The sequence below is a fragment of the Leuciscus leuciscus genome (genome assembly GCF_965113295.1).
Source record: "Leuciscus leuciscus genome assembly, chromosome: 9".
NCBI lineage: Eukaryota > Metazoa > Chordata > Actinopteri > Cypriniformes > Leuciscidae > Leuciscus > Leuciscus leuciscus.
In genome coordinates, this window is record NC_138733.1 from 194,482 (window position 1) to 211,794 (window position 17,313).

General features: G+C 48.9%; 1 protein-coding gene across 1 annotated transcript in view; it reads right to left on the bottom strand.

Annotated features, from left to right (window-relative positions):
- Positions 1–17,313, bottom strand: part of lsamp (limbic system associated membrane protein) — a gene marked incomplete at its 5' end in the record, with an annotated part of 42,687 nt that overhangs the window by 17,778 nt on the left and 7,596 nt on the right. Inside the window, one exon of the mRNA XM_082179225.1 lies at positions 1,039–1,164. Coding sequence (XP_082035351.1) covers positions 1,039–1,164 — 126 coding nt within the window. The remainder of the gene's footprint in view (positions 1–1,038; positions 1,165–17,313) is intronic.

Genomic DNA, 17,313 nt, shown 5'->3' on the forward strand with positions numbered 1-17,313 from the left:
AAATGTGTTATTTAAGATGGGGTGGTGGTGGCGCAATGGATAAGACACATGCCTTTGGTGTGAGAGACCCGGGTTCGAATCCACTGTGAGACACCAATGTGTCCCTGAGCAAGACACTTAACCCCTAGTTGCTCCAGAGGCGTGCGACCTCTGACATATATAGCAATTGTAAGTCGCTTTGTATAAAAGCGTCAGCTAAATGAATAAATGTAAAATGTAAAATGTAAATGTAAGATGAATCTGAATCTAAATCACTAATCGAGCTCATCTCATCTGACCAGTTTCAAAGACATTTTCAATGTTTGAGACTCACAGCAGACGTGACTGGATTACAGACACATGACACACGTTAATGTGAAGACTGAGCTGGTTTAGAGCTGGTTTAAGGCTCAGAACTGGTTTAATGTTACACTGATAACACTTGATTAATGTTCCAGCTGGTAAAAAGCCTTCGTCTCTGACCTTTAGTGACTTGATGTGGAGAGCATCGATCCAGTGCCATACACACACACACACACACACATACACACACACACACTCTCTCTCTCTCACACACACACACACACACACCGCTGGTCAATACTTTAAACAGCATTCAGCTCTTTTTAGTAAATGTGGCTCCCAGCGCGTCAGCTGCAGTCGATGAGAAAGATCTTCAGGACAACAGATACACTGTGAACATGAAACCACTGATCAACCACACACACACACTCACACACACACACACACACACACACACACACACGCGCTAATCAAAAAGCTGCTCCACATGATTCACACACACGTTTCTCTCGCTGACACTCCTGTCTGACAGAAAGAACATGCTGACAGAATCCAGTCAGAGCGATGGAGTTCTTCTGTGAGTCTGAACGACATGCGGACACTCGAACCAACAATCACTCTAGACTGACGGTTGCTAGGGTATTATGAGTGGTTTCTATATCTTCTTTCTGTCTGGTGTTCAGGAGTCCTGCAGCCTATAGTGAAGACTGACCTGACGACCAGAGGATTGCCAGCAGCTGATTGGCTATCTCTCACCTGACGGGTTGAGCAGTCTCCAGGTGATGGAGGGATCTGGCCTCCCATTGGCCAAACACGTCAACGTCACGTTACTGCCCTCGTTCACAGTGATGTCCTCCGACACTTTATAGATGATCGCAGGAACTGAAAGAGAAAAACCAGAGCAGAACGACATGAGCGGAGGGATGTGTTCAGATACAGGTCTCTTCAGTCCGCCTGACCTCGTGACGTACGCTCATAATAAACTCTGTGTTTAATGAGGATGTTGCAGAGCATCAATAAAGTCAAACGCATGTGAAAATATCACACACACATCATTTGTTACGGGCCGCAGACACTCTCATCCATTACACCAACACTTGTCTGATCAATGCGCACACAATCCCACATATTCATCAAACCCATGCGCCATTTAATGACGCTCTTTGTCATTTTCTTGATTTACTGAGTCTGAGCTCAAGACTGAAACAAACTCAGAGCTGCAGCTTCAGCAAAGCAAACCTGCAATAAATCAGATAGAGTCGTTTATTCAGTCTGTGAACATTCACTCGTTAAGTCGCTGTCATCAAACCCCACCCCTTCAATCACAAACTCCGCCCATTCAAGTTCAAACCCCGCCCCTTCAATCACAAACTCCACCCCATTCAAGCTCAAACCCCGCCCCTTCAATCACAAACCCCACCCCATTCAAGCTCAAACCCCACCCCTTCGACCCCAAACTCCACCCCTTCAGTCTCAAACTCCGCCCAGGTCTGTCCCCCACCGCTCTGAGGACTTCAGTTCAATAAAGGAATTATGCAAATCAGGTTACACGCCTACAACATTTATACTGATCAATATGTGCACCGAGCTCTTCGTGTTAAAGGTACAGTGGAAATGACCACAGAATACGAAATTCATTACAGCCTGGACTGACATCATATAATATGACTGCTGGGGAAAAAGTAACCGTTGAATGCGAGGCCATTAAAGCATCCGGCAGAACGAGAGCTCAGAGCTGTTCAGGACGAGATGAAGACCATAGGTTAGTAGATAGACGAGATGAAGACCTCAAGTCCTCGACTGTGGGTTAGTAAGTGGACAGTCGTCAGTGTCTGATAAATGATGTTCACTAGGTGGCAGATTGAGTCTGTTCCTCACAGCAGTGGCTCTACACTCCATTCTCTCGCTCTCTCTCTCTCTTTGTGTTCTCCTTAACCAATCACTGTTGCCTTTTTTAAAACACACACACTCTCTCTCCTCAGAGCGGAGACCTCTGTCTTTCTCTCTAACATGCATGAAATTGGAATTGTAGTTGAAGCAGGACTGACAAGAAAATACATGTTTCTCCAAGCCCAACAAGAATAGACTCATAACCGCACACACACACACACACACACACACACACACACACACACACACACACACACACACACACACACACACACACACACACACACACACACACACACACACACACACACACACACACACACACACACACACACACACACAGGGTTGGGCTTGTGCAGGGGGAGGATAGTGATGTTGAGAGACGTGAGTTTGGGGCCTTGCAGGCTTTGTTCGCTCTCTTCGCTGCAGAGGTGGAAATAGGAGAGTGGAAAGTTGGTTATAGGGATATTAACAGTTATATATACATATACCGTATATACAGTATATGTAGCGAAGTTCGTCATTGTGGGAAGAAGGAGGCGGGAACCGGCGAACATTCAACAGATTTTAATATCAAAAATAAAACAAATACAAAACGAAAATAAAAGACAGCAGCACCTCACGGACGACTGCTGTCACATCAAATAAAACATAACCATCAAATAAAATCCAGGCCTGTCCTCTCTCGATCTCCACTGTCGTCGCTCCTCCTTTATGCTTCCGCTCCTCCGTGAGAGATCCGAGACCGGTGCGTCGTGCAGGAGTCGCTCATTATCAATCACGCCACCGGCCTAGCGCCGTTCTCCCACGGCCCTCTGCCTCCTCCTGCTCGCCACAGGATACACAGAGGCGCCACAATAGGGCAGATGGCCTGGGGCCCCACATTTTAAGGGGGCCCCCGAGGGCTGATCATTCAAACAATCAGGAATGTTAATATAAAGACGCAGCAACATCTCCGCATCCCCCTTAGTGGGGCCCCTTTCTCGTTACGCTGGTTATGCATATACCGTCTCGTCTCACCCGCCTTTTTCAAAAGCGCTGACTTGCGGTAGGTAGAAAATGCATGATTTGATTTGTTAAGCATGAAGAGGATTATCCGTCTGGCATGGCCGCTCGCTCTTACAGTAACCAAGATAAATGTGCGTTATTATTAGGCTCATATCCAAGTGTTTGTGTGGAGTGTGGAGCGCGCTCACTGCATGACACGGAGGCGCCGGCGCGATTACTCGCATTTTCGTATCAACAGTGGAAGCAACTTAAAATACTCCATTTCTAGCCATACAGAAAAGAATAATGCATCAGTCGCAACTACTTGTATTTGTGTAAACTCACAATAACAAGAAAATGTTTTGCTTTCGTAAAATAAAATCAAACAATCAGGGCGCGCTTTCATGGTCTCCATGAACTGGAGCGCATCACAAAAATAAACAGAAACATAGCATAGGCTATACTAGCCTCACATACATGAGAAAAATATCTATATAAAGCTTGATATGTCCACTTTAAACAAAAAAATTCGAATCAAAAGCAAATATCATCTGATTATGTAATCCGTATAAGATGCATTTCTCTCTATTAAAAGCGCGTCCACTTTACAGCGTATATGTATGGAGATATGTTTGCAGCTGACACTGATTTAGAAAACACTAGTTTATTAATAAACAATTAAAATGCATCATTATTTTTAAAGACATATTTATTATCATTAGCCTGCTTTTGTGGCAAGATTTATGCATGCGCTCGAGTGCAGAATAGGCTATATTCCTCCATGCACCCAGTGTTAAAAGCAGAAATTAATATAAACGTGCGATTAGTTTGACTACTTTTAGAATTTTGTATAATATCATCTCTAGGTAATGAAGATATATTAACAAAAAAATATAGTATATATTATATATAAAACATATATAAAATACATATATAAAAAAAAAGGGCCTCATTGATTAATTTTGCCTGGGGCCCCCACTCAGTGTTGGTTTGCCTCTGAGTATACAGCTGGGCTTTGTTTAACCCACGCGAAAACTGCACGTCTGCCTTCATCAGTGCTCGTCTCTAGACTACTTCTGTCCATTCTGCGATAGGAGCAGCGTTTGAAATTAAACAATTTTCACTCACCTGCCAATTTGGCTACTACATTTTTTAATTACCGGCCATTCAGAACGTCTACTGGCCAAAAAAAAAAGAAAAAAAAAGAAAGGAAAAAATGAATCAGATTCACTACGTCACAGCTTATAGATATAGATATATAATTTGGATTTCATACATTAATTTCTTATTCAAACAAAATCCTGTCATCCAGCATCTTCTTCCTCTTTTCACCAAAAATGTGTTTTATGTGGACAGATCAAAACAGGACAAAGAACATTAAAAACATGTAGGATGTTGGAAAATAACAATGTCTTTTCTGTAAACCAAATGCTTTTTAATCTTCGCTATTGCTTCAATGCAAATGAATCAGCGCCGGTATTTGTTGAGTAGTGACGTGTGTTCAAGTAAGCCAGATATGAGCAGATTCTGCACAATACACTGTATTTAATATATCATGATGTCTAAGTTGAGTATTTGCGCTAAATACTCACAGATTTGTCTTATGCAAACTTCCCCAGCAAAGTGAGTGAAGATAATAACACGCCAAATTGGCTAGTGATTTGACAGCGTTACCCACCACAGTTGATTTTTACCCGCATTTGGCGGGTTGGCGGGTGTTCATTTCAAACCCTGGATAGGAGGTATCGCTGGCAGGGCCGAAAGATAGGAAGAGTAGGCTGGATGTCCCGCAGATGGAGCCGAGGGTAGTGTTGCCATGCGAACAGCCCAGAGCCATCATCAGAAGTGGACATTATTCCGAGGTGTTGAGCCGTGTTGAGTCATGTTGAGTCACGTTGAGTCGCGTTTAGTAGTGTTGAGTCGCGTTGAGTTGCGTTTAGTAGTGTTGAGTCGCGTTGAGTCGCGCTGAGTCGCGTTGAGTCGTGCTGAGCCGCGTTGAGTCGCGTTCAGTCGCGTTCAGTCGCGTTGAGTCTAGTTGAGTCGTATTTAGTCGCATTTAGTCGTGTTGAGTCTAGTTGAGCCGTGTTTAGTCACGTTGAGTCGCGTTGAGTCACGTTTAGTCGTGTTTAGTCACGTTGAGTCACGTTAAGTCGCATTCAGTCGTGTTGAGTCTAGTTGAGTCGTATTTAGGCACGTTGAGTCGTCTTCAGTCGCACTGAGTCGTGTTGAGTTGCGCAGAGTCATGTTGAGTTGTGTTGAGTTGCGTTAAGTCGCGTTGAGTCACGTTGAGTCGCATTGAGTCACGCTGAGTCACGTTGAGTCGCGTTGAGTCACGCTGAGTCGCGTTGAGTCGTGTTGAGTCGCGTTTAGTCGTGCTGAGTCGCGTTCAGTCGTGTTGAGTCGTATTTAGTCGCGTTTAGTCGTGTTGAGTCTAGTTGAGTCGTGTTTAGTCGCGTTGAATCGGGTTGAGTCGCGTTTAGTCACGTTTAGTCGTGCTGAGTCTAGTTGAGTCGTGTTTAGTCGCGTTGAGTCACGTTGAGTCTAGTTGAGTCTAGTTGAGTCACGTTTAGTCGTGTTGAGTCGCGTTAAGTCGCGTTCAGTCGTGTTGAGTCTAGTTGAGTCGTATTTAGTAGCATTTACTCGTGTTGAGTCTAGTTGAGTCGTGTTTAGTCGCGTTGAGTCACGTTGAGTCGCGTTGAGTCACGTTTAGTCGTGTTGAGTCTAGTTGAGTTGTATTTAGTCGCATTTACTCGTGTTGAGTCTAGTTGAGTCGTTTAGTCGCATTGAGTCACGTTGAGTCGCGTTGAGTCACGTTTAGTCGTGTTGAGTCGCGTTAAGTCGCATTCAGTCGTGTTGAGTCTAGTTGAGTTGTATTTAGTCGCGTTGAGTCACGTTGAGTCTAGTTTAGTCACGTTTAGTCGTGTTGAGTCGCGTTAAGTCGCGTTTAGTCGTGTTGAGTCTAGTTGAGTTGTATTTAGTCGCATTTACTCGTGTTGAGTCTAGTTGAGTCGTGTTTAGTCGCATTGAGTCACGTTGAGTCGCGTTGAGTCACGTTTAGTCGTGTTGAGTCACGTTAAGTCGCATTCAGTCGTGTTGAGTCTAGTTGAGTTGTATTTAGTCGCGTTGAGTCATGTTCAGTCGCATTGAGTCATGTTGAGTCGCGCAGAGTCGTGTTGAGTTGTGTTGAGTCGCATTAAGTTGCGTTCAGTCGCGTTGAGTCACTTTTAGTCGTGTTAAGTCGTGTTCAGTCGTGTTGAGTCACGTCTAGTCGTGTTCAGTCGTGTTGAGTCTAGTTGAGTCGCGTTCAGTCGTGTTGAGTTGTGTTGAGTCGCGTTCAGTCACGTTGAGTCACGTCTAGTCGTGTTTAGTCACGTTGAGTCGTGTTTAGTCACGTTGAGTCGCGTTTAGTCACGTTTAGTCGTGTTTAGTCATGCTGAGTCGCGTTCAGTCGTGTTGAGTCGTATTTAGTCGCGTTTAGTCGTGTTGAGTCTAGTTGAGTCGTGTTTAGTCGCGTTGAATCACGTTGAGTCGCGTTTAGTCACGTTTAGTCGTGTTGAGTCTAGTTGAGTCGTGTTTAGTCGCGTTGAGTCACATTCAGTCGTGTTGAGTCTAGTTGAGTCGTATTTAGTCGCATTTAGTCGTGTTGAGTCTAGTTGAGTCGTGTTTAGTCGCGTTGAGTCATGTTGAGTCGCGTTGAGTTACGTTTAGTCGTGTTGAGTCACGTTAAGTCGCATTAAGTCTAGTTGAGTCTAGTTGAGTCGTGTTTAGTCGCGTTGAGTCACGTTGAGTCGCGTTGAGTTACGTTTAGTCGTGTTGAGTCACGTTAAGTCGCATTCAGTCGTGTTGAGTCTAGTTGAGTCGTATTTAGTCGCGTTGAGTCGTGTTCAGTTGCATTGAGTCATGTTGAGTCGCGCAGAGTTGTGTTGAGTTGCATTAAGTCGCGTTGAGTCACGTTTAGTCGTGTTGAGTCATGTTGAGTCGTGTTGAGTTGTGTTAAGTCGCGTTGAGTCACGTCTAGTCGTGTTCAGTCGTGTTGAGTCTAGTTGAGTCGCGTTCAGTCGTGTTGAGTTGTGTTGAGTCGTGTTGAGTCGCGTTCAGTCATGCTGAGTCACGTCTAGTGTTGAGTCGCGTTAAGTCGCGTTCAGTTGTGTTGAGTTGTGTTGAGTCGCGTTCAGTCGCGTTGAGTCGCGTTTAGTTGTGTTGAGTCGCGTTCAGTTGTGTTGAGTTGCGTTGAGTCTCGTTGAGTCGTGTTCAGTCGTGTTAAGTCGTATTTAGTCGCGTTGAGTTGTATTAAGTCATATTTAGTCGCCTTGAGTCGCGTTGAGTCAAGGTGAGCGGAGGAAGGAGGTCTCTGGCTCGACTAGGGTTCGAGAAGGGCCAACGAAAGACACCGCAGAAATGAAAGCTTTAGCATAAGTTCTGCTGGGAATACTCAATTGTTTGCGTCACTTATTACATTCTCATTTATCCAATCACGTTCTAATAATAGAAGTATAAAGGACCCGTACTTACACTTGTCTGAGTTCGCAGATGCTGAACGCTTCACTCACCACCATCCACCCCACCACCACCAAGATGGTTTCCTCCACTAATAAGAAGGCTTCTTCTCTCCATCTTTATCACCGCAGGATGTTCCTTCCCCTCCAACCACCCCACCACCACCAGGACGGTCCCTTCCAATACATCACAGGGGGTCGGCTGCGCCCCTGCCTTCATCTTCAGGCAGGAAATGCTGAATCCGTACCATCGGATTGCGATTTACGGACGGGGCCTACGCCAAATAGTTTATTGCATATATTGCTTGCTGGGTCATTAATAAATGGATGATTGTTACAATATCTTCTCCCGAGTCTTTCTGGTAGAACTGCAACACAACAGCGTTTCATGAATGAATCTGGGGCTTTGAACGAATTGTGAGAGTCAATGTTTCAATGACCCATTCATAAATTACTCGATGGCTCACTCAATAACACAGTAATTAACCGCATCCTACTGATGGTCTCATTTTTTAAAGGATCACTTCACTTTTTTTTACCATCAATGCATGTTTCTCTATTGAACATTTTTTATAAAAAATATGATTTCTTTTTTAAAGATATTTAAGGGGGCAAATGTTGTCCCTGAAAGGAAAAGGTGTGCCTGCAGTGGAAGAGAGGGGGAACGCAGAAAGATGTTAACACACACAGTTTGGGAACCGTTGTTCTACTGTGTCAGACTCTGCGAGAGCACACACACACACTCAAACAAACACACACACACTAGTAAGTTCCACGTGTGTTTTTGTTTCTACAAATTATTCATAGGTTATGATCATTGGAAAATACGGCTGTCCATCATCATATACGTGATGTAACGACGTTACACATCACGACTGACGTTCGACCAATCCGCTGACGTTCTGGCAGTTTAAAAGGCCCCATTGACAAGGAGTGAGCAGATCAGCACCAGATCTCATTCAACACCCATGCCTTTGAGTCAAATGTCAATAGAGTCATGATCAAGACATGTTAATGTTTGTTTATGGGGTGGTTTCGAAATCAACACACCTTGGTGTTTGTTCATTGTTGTTGCTGATGTATTATTGCACAGTTCTGAGAGAATGCACTGTCTCAGTGCTAGATCACTCAAAACTCGTATTAAGTGCAGTTGTGTGTGCGTGACTGATCCCTGTGTTACACGCTGATAATCTGATTCAAATGCAGTGTGTTGTAGGTAGTAACCACTTAGCATTTTGACTTGATTTTAATTTTTGTTAGTTGACCTCATATTCTACTGATTGTTGGCCTTTATAAATCCATCTTCAAAAACAATGGTAGATAGCATTGTTTTTGTTAGTTAGTTGAAGAGTGTTTGCCATACGCTGTATCTTTTCTGTTTTAGCCAGCGTAGTTTATTTAAGAAGTCGTATACGCTGAAGATATCGGGTTTGTTTCTGCATTTTTCTTTTGGTCGGTAGTTTTAGAGGTTTGGGTTAAATAGTTATGATTATTTCATTGATTTGTCTCTCTTTTATATTTATAAACTGTTTTGTAAACTCATTGCACCTTTTCAATTAAAACATAACGTTATTTTTTCTGCTTTTCTGCTTTTCTGCCATGGCAACAGTTGTATCTCACTTAAATGTTGCGCAATCATCCCATTAACATCTTCAAGCACGTAACACACACACACACACACACACACACACACACACACACACACACACACACACACACACACACACACACACACACACACACACACACACACACACACACACACACACACACACACTCACACATACTCTCACACACATTGTGTCTGTGTTTAGGATCGTCAGAGCGAACGCTTCCTTTCTGTCTAAAACGCACACCAGAACAATAAACCTCCCGAGTTTGATCGATTCTGAAGATGAACGACATTTGGCTGTAATTTATTTAGTCAGGAGCCGTCCTTTATTTTGTGCTGCGTCGCAGAGCTGCTCGTATTAATCTTGAGGAAAACTTGCACAGCCAAGTGGATCTTCTCTAATTGTATAAAGATTTATGATTTTGCAAAAACAAAACTGCACCAAACAATACAAAGACTAATGAACATGTTCCTGCATGGAAAACAAGAATGGGCGTTTTTCTGCTCCCGGGAGGCGCCGGGAATAAATCTGGCCACAAACACTGACGTGGAGAACATGAGCGCCAGGAGAACCTGCACATGTGACTGAGTAGAGCTTCAAAACAGCTTTACAGAAAATCATGTTAATGCTTATCAGAGAAACTAAACGCTGGTCGAGAAATGCTTAAAAGCCAAGCTGAGTGCACTGCATTGTGGGATACAGCATCTCATGCATGCATTATGACAATCGCAGAAGATCATCCCAGTGTTTCAGTCATACAGAGTATCTGCAGTACTTACTAAATATGCAGCAGCGAGACTTTCTGTACACTCTCATACAGAAACGCACATTTAAAAAGAACTTAATATGCTTTATTTCATGATCATCAGTGTTGATGTTTGATCATGAAGAAGCTCCAGTTCTTCTCTATATCAGTGTCAGTGTTTCTGAACTCCTGAAACGCTTCCATTGTAGTCTTGAGTTTCTTCCGGGAATGAACACGTCACAATATTCCTCATTATAATAATTCATACGCAGAATAAAGGGGCGGGGCCTGGTTGAGTTAGTTAGGGTTAGGGTTAGGTCAGTGTCCATGACGTCACCCGTAGTGTTTCTGAAGAGCCGGCCGTCGCCATCTTGGCTGCGCGTCACTCCCAGATAACTGAAAATGGACAGCGAGGCGGATTAGCTGAGGTGACGTGACGCTAACGCTAGCAGACAAACGGCTAGTAGACAGCAGCGGTAATCCACCTGTCACTCAAGTGGCCACGCCCTTAATTATCCACAACAATATAATTTAAACGTCTGAATGTCATTTCCCAAACACAATCGAAGCACTTGACCAATCACAACACACTGCTCCAGCCGACCAATCAGAGCAGAGTGTGCTTTTCAGAAGGAGGGGCTTCATAGAGACAGGAAGTAAACAGAGCGTTACTGACAGACTGGGAAGAGAGGAGCCGCAACAATGGAGAATATGAGGAAAATAATCAACATTCAAGCAGAAAACCTGTTCTAGTAGAGCCTGAAACAACATCAAGACTTTGAGAAAGGTATAATATGGCTTTTATAAATAATCAGGCAAGCAGGTGAAAGTATTTCTGTTCAGACTCTAAGAGACACACATTCTTGTCAGCAGAGGCAGAGTAATGAGTGTGAAATTAACGCTGGATAATTAAGGAAAGCCAAACAAACGGCCGACATGTTCACACGTTTATGGAATAAATAACTTCACTGTTACAGATCGTCCATCGCAGTGATTAGTGGAGTGTGACGAGAGCGTTGACATGAGAATCTCTGCACAGATGACAGAGACACGGTGACTCTCACACACTCACACACAGACACACACCCACCTACACATACACACACACACACACTCACAGATGACAGAGACACGGCGACTCTCATTGGAGTGAACAACACTCACGCCACACACACTTTACACTAACTCGTCTGTGTGACATGATGATATTAGATCATCAGCCATTAAAATGTCTCTGGCTTCACAAAGAGATCATTGGTACTGTACTATCATACTTCATAATCAGACATACAGTATTAATGATCTGACTGCACTGACGCAATCAGATGAGAAACAAATTTGAACTCAATTGTTCTGAATAATGAAACTATTGTCTTTTTAGAGCAGCTAAAACTGAAGTTGTTTAATAACGGACGAACTTTACACACAAACAGAATGGTGATGAGACACTTGTGATGTATTTGTGCCATATCGCACACCCAAACACATAACTCATCTGATCTCGGAGTGTGTGACGGGAGCGTGTGACGGGAGTGTGTGACAGGAGCGTGTGACGGGAGCGTGTGACGGGAGCGTGTGACAGGACGGAGTGTGTGACAGGACGGAGTGTGTGACTGGAGTGTGTGATGGGAGCGGGTGACGGGAGCGTGTGACAGGAGCGTGTGACAGGAGCGAGTGACGGGAGCGTGTGACGGGAGTGTGTGACGGGAGCGTGTGACGGGAGCGTGTGACGGGAGCGTGTGACGGGAGCATGTGACAGGACAGAGTGTGTGACGGGAGTGTGTGACGGGAGCGTGTGACGGGACGGAGTGTGTGACGGGAGTGTGTGACGGGAGCGTGTGACGGGAGCGTTTGACGGGAGCGAGTGACGGGAGTGTGTGACGGGAGCGAGTGACGGGAGCGTGTGACTGGAGGGTGTGACTGGAGTGTGTGATGGGAGTGTGTGACGGGAGTGTGTGACGGGAGCGAGTGACGGGAGAGTGTGACGGGAGCATGTGACGGGAGCTTGTGACGGGAGCGAGTGACAGGAGCGAGTGACGGGAGAGTGTGATTGGAGTGTGTGACAGGAGTGTGTGAAGGGAGAGTGTGACTGGAGAGTGTGACTGGAGCGAGTGACGGGAGTGTGAGACAGGAGTGCGTGATGGGAGCGAGTGACGGGAGTGTGTGACGGAAGCGAGGGACGGGAGTGTGTGACGGGAGCGTGTGATGGGAGCTTGTGACGGGAGCGAGTGATGGAAGTGTGTGATGGGAGCGAGCGACGAGAGTGTGTGACGGAAGTGAGTGACGGGAGTGTGTGACTGGAGCGAGTGAGGGGAGTGTGTGACTGGAGCGTGTGACGGGAGTGTGTGACGGGAGTGTGTGACGGGAGTGTGTGACGGGAGCTTTTGACGGGAGCTTGTGACGGGAGCGAGTGATGGGAGAGTGTGACTGGAGCGTGTGACTGGAGCGTGTGACAGGAGTGTGTGACTGGAGCGAGTGACGGGAGTGTGTGACGGGAGGGAGTGTGTGACTGGAGCGAGTGACGGGAGTGTGTGACGGGAGTGTGTGACGGGAGTGTGTGACAGGAGCGTGTGACGGGAGCGTGTGACGGGAGCGTGTGACGGGATCGAGTGACGGGAGTGTGTGACAGGAGCATGTGACGGGAGAGTGTGACTTGAGCGAGTGACGGGAGGGTGTGATGGGAGTGTGTGACAGGGGTGTGTGATGGGAGAGTGTGACTGGAGCGAGTGACGGGAGTGTGTGACAGGAGTGTGTGATGGGAGCGAGTGATGGGAGTGTGTGACGGGAGCGAGTGACGGGAGAGTGTGATTGGAGTGAGTGATGGGAGAGTGTGACAGGAGTGTGTGACTGGAGCGAGTGACGGGAATGTGTGACAGGAGTGTGTGACAGGAGCGTGTGACGGGAGCGTGTGACGGGAGCGTGTGACGGGAGAGTGTGACTGGAGTGTGTGACAGGAGTGTGTGACTGGAGCGAGTGACGGGAGTGTGTGATGGGAGTGTGTGACAGGAGTGTGTGATGGGAGAGTGTGACTGGAGCGAGTGACGGGAGTGTGTGACAGGAGTGTGTGATGGGAGCGAGTGACGGGAGTGTGTGACTGGAGTGTGTGACGGGAGCGAGTGACGGGAGAGTGTGATTGGAGTGTGTGATGGGAGAGTGTGACGGGAGTGTGTGACTGGAGCGAGTGACGGGAGTGTGTGACAGGAGTGTGTGATGGGAGAGTGTGACTGGAGCGAGTGACGGGAGTGTGTGACAGGAGTGTGTGATGGGAGCGAGTGACGGGAGTGTGTGACTGGAGTGTGTGACGGGAGCGAGTGACGGGAGAGTGTGATTAAAGTGTGTGACGGGAGTGTGTGACTGGAGTGTGTGACTGGAGCGAGTGACGGGAGTGTGTGACCGGAGCAAGTGACGGAAGTGTGTGACGGGAGCGAGTGACGGGAGTGTATGACGGGAGAGTGTGATGGAAGCAAGTGACGGGAGTGTGTGAAGGGAGTGTGTGACGGGAGTGTGTGACGGGAGCGTGTGACGGGAGAGTGTGATTGGAGTGTGTGACGGGAATGTGTGATGGGAGAGTGTGACTGGAGTGTGTGACAGGAGTGTCTGATGGGTGAGTGACTGGAGCGTGTTACAGGAGTGTGTGACTGGAGGGAGTGACGGGAGTGTGTGACGGGAGTGTGTGACGGGAGCTTGTGACGGGAGCGTGTGACGGGAGTGTGTGACGGGAGCGAGTGACGGGAGCGTGTGATGGGAGAGTGTGACTGGAGAGTGTGACTGGAGTGTGTGACGGGACTGTGTGACGGGATAGTGTGACTGTAGTGTGTGACGGGAGCGTGTGACGGGAGCATGTGATGGGAGAGTGTGACTGGAGAGTGTGACTGGAGTGTGTGACGGGAGTGTGTGACTGGAGCGTGTGACTGGAGCGTGTGACGGGAGCATGTGACGGGAGAGTGTGACAGGAGTGTGTGACTGGAGCGAGTGACGGGAGTGTGTGACGGGAGTATGTGACAGGAGCGTGTGACAGGAGCGTGTGACTGGAGCGTGTGACGGGAGTGTGGGACAGGCGTGTGTGACTGGAGCGAATGACGGGAGTGTGTGACGGGAGTGTGTGACGGGAGTGTGTGACGGGAGTGTGTGACAGGAGGGTGTGACTGGAGCGAGTGACGGGAGTGGGTGACGGGAGTGTGTGATTGGAGTGTGTGACGGGAGTGTGTGATGGGAGAGTGTGACAGGATTGTGTGACTGGAGCGAGTGACGGGAGTGTGTGACGGGAGCGAGTGACGGGAGTGTGTGACGGGAGCGAGTGACGGGAGAGTGTGATTGGAGTGTGTGATGGGAATGTGTGATGGGAGAGTGTGACTGGAGTGTGTGACAGGAGTGTCTGATGGGAGAGTGACTGGAGCGTGTTATAGGAGTGTGTGACTGGAGCGAGTGACGGGAGTGTGTGACGGGAGTGTGTGACGGGAGCTTGTGACGGGAGCGTGTGACGGGAGAGTGTGACTGGAGAGTGTGACTGGAGTGTGTGACGGGAGTGTGTGACGGGAGCGAGTGACGGGAGTGTATGACGGGAGAGTGTGACGGAAGCAAGTGACGGGAGTGTGTGAAGGGAGTGTGTGACGGGAGTGTGTGACGGGAGCGTGTGACGGGAGAGTGTGATTGGAGTGTGTGACGGGAGTGTGTGATGGGAGAGTGTGACAGGATTGTGTGACTGGAGTGTCTGATGGGAGAGTGACTGGAGCGTGTTACAGGAGTGTGTGACTGGAGCGAGTGACGGGAGTGTGTGACGGGAGCGTGTGACGGGAGAGTGTGATTGGAGTGTGTGACGGGAATGTGCGATGGGAGAGTGTGACTGGAGTGTGTGACAGGAGTGTCTGATGGGAGAGTGACTGGAGCGTGTTACAGGAGTGTGTGACTGGAGCGAGTGACGGGAGTGTGTGACGGGAGTGTGTGACGGGAGCTTGTGACGGGAGCGTGTGACGGGAGCGTGTGACGGGAGCGAGTGACGGGAGCGTGTGATGGGAGACTGTGACTGGAGAGTGTGACTGGAGTGTGTGACGGGAGTGTGTGACGGGATAGTGTGACTGTAGTGTGTGACGGGAGCGTGTGACGGGAGCGTGTGATGGGAGAGTGTGACTGGAGAGTGTGACTGGAGAGTGTGACTGGAGTATGTGACGGGAGTGTGTGAGGGGATAGTGTGACTGGAGCGTGTGACTGGAGCGTGTGACGGGAGCGTGTGACGGGAGTGTGTGACAGGAGTGTGTGACTGGAGCGAGTGACGGGAGTGTGTGACGGGAGTATGTGACAGGAGCGTGTGACTGGAGCGTGTGACGGGAGTGTGTGACGGGAGTGTGTGACAGGCGTGTGTGACTGGAGCGAATGATGGGAGTGTGTGACGGGAGTGTGTGACGGGAGTGTGTGACGGGAGTGTGTGACAGGAGGGTGTGACTGGAGCGAGTGACGGGAGTGGGTGACGGGAGTGTGTGACGGGAGTATGTGACTGGAGCGAGTGACGGGAGTGTGTGATGGGAGTGTGTGACGGGAGTGTGTGACGGGAGAGTGTGACTGGAGTGTGTGACGGGAGCATGTGACGGGAGTGTGTGACGGGAGTGTGTGACGGGAGTGTGTGACGGGAGCGTGTGACGGGAGAGTGTGATTGGAGTGTGTGACGGGAATGTGTGATGGGAGAGTGTGACTGGAGTATGTGACAGGAGTGTCTGATGGGAGAGTGACTGGAGCGTGTTACAGGAGTGTGTGACTGGAGCGAGTGACGGGAGTGTGTGAGGGGAGTGTGTGACGGGAGCTTGTGACGGGAGCGTGTGACGGGAGTGTGTGACGGGAGCGAGTGACGGGAGCGTGTGATGGGAGACTGTGACTGGAGAGTGTGACTGGAGTGTGTGACGGGAGTGTGTGACGGGATAGTGTGACTGTAGTGTGTGACGGGAGCGTGTGACGGGAGCGTGTGATGGGAGAGTGTGACTGGAGAGTGTGACTGGAGAGTGTGACTGGAGAGTGTGACTGGAGTATGTGACGGGAGTGTGTGAGGGGATAGTGTGACTGGAGCGTGTGACTGGAGCGTGTGACGGGAGCGTGTGACGGGAGTGTGTGACAGGAGTGTGTGACTGGAGCGAGTGACGGGAGTGTGTGACGGGAGTATGTGACAGGAGCGTGTGACTGGAGCGTGTGACGGGAGTGTGTGACGGGAGTGTGTGAGAGGCGTGTGTGACTAGAGCGAATGACGGGAGTGTGTGACGGGAGTATGTGACGGGAGTGTGTGACGGGAGTGTGTGACAGGAGGGTGTGACTGGAGCGAGTGACGGGAGTGGGTGACGGGAGTGTGTGACGGGAGTATGTGACTGGAGCGAGTGACGGGAGTGTGTGATGGGAGTGTGTGACGGGAGTGTGTGACGGGAGAGTGTGACTGGAGTGTGTGACGGGAGCGTGTGACGGGAGTGTGTGACGGGAGCGTGTGACAGGAGTGTGTGACAGGAGTGTGTGATGGGAGAGTGTGACTGGAGCGAGTGACGGGAGTGTGTGACTGGAGCGAGTGACGGGAGTGTGTGACGGGAGCGAGTGACGGGAGTGTGTGACTGGAGTGTGTGACGGGAGCGAGTGACGGGAGAGTGTGATTGGAGTGTGTGATGGGAGAGTGTGACAGGAGTGTGTGACAGGATTGTGTGACTGGAGCGAGTGACGGGAGTGTGTGACGGGAGCGAGTGACGGGAGTGTATGACGGGAGAGTGTGACGGAAGCAAGTGACGGGAGTGTGTGAAGGGAGTGTGTGACGGGAGCTTGTGACGGGAGCGTGTGACGGGAGCGAGTGACGGGACCATGTGATGGGAGAGTGTGACTGGAGAGTGTGACTGGAGAGTGTGACGGGAGTGTGTGACGGGATAGTGTGACTGGAGTGTGTGAAGGGAGCGTGTGACGGGAGCGTGTGATGGGAGAGTGTGACTGGAGAGTGTGACTGGAGAGTGTGACTGGAGTGTGTGACGGGAGTGTGTGACGAGATAGTGTGACTGGAGCGTGTGACGGGAGCGTGTGACGGGAGCGTGTGATGGGAGAGTGTGACTGGAGAGTGTGACTGGAGAGTGTGACTGGAGCGTGTGACTGGAGCGTGTGACGGGAGATTGTGACAGGAGTGTGTGACTGGAGCGAGTGACGGGAGTGTGTGACGGGAGTATGTGACAGGAGCGTGTGACTGGAGCGTGTGACGGGAGTGTGTGACGGGAGTGTGTGACAGGCGTGTGTGACTGGAGCGAATGACGGGAGTGTGTGACGAGAGTGTGTGACGGGAGTGTGTGACGGG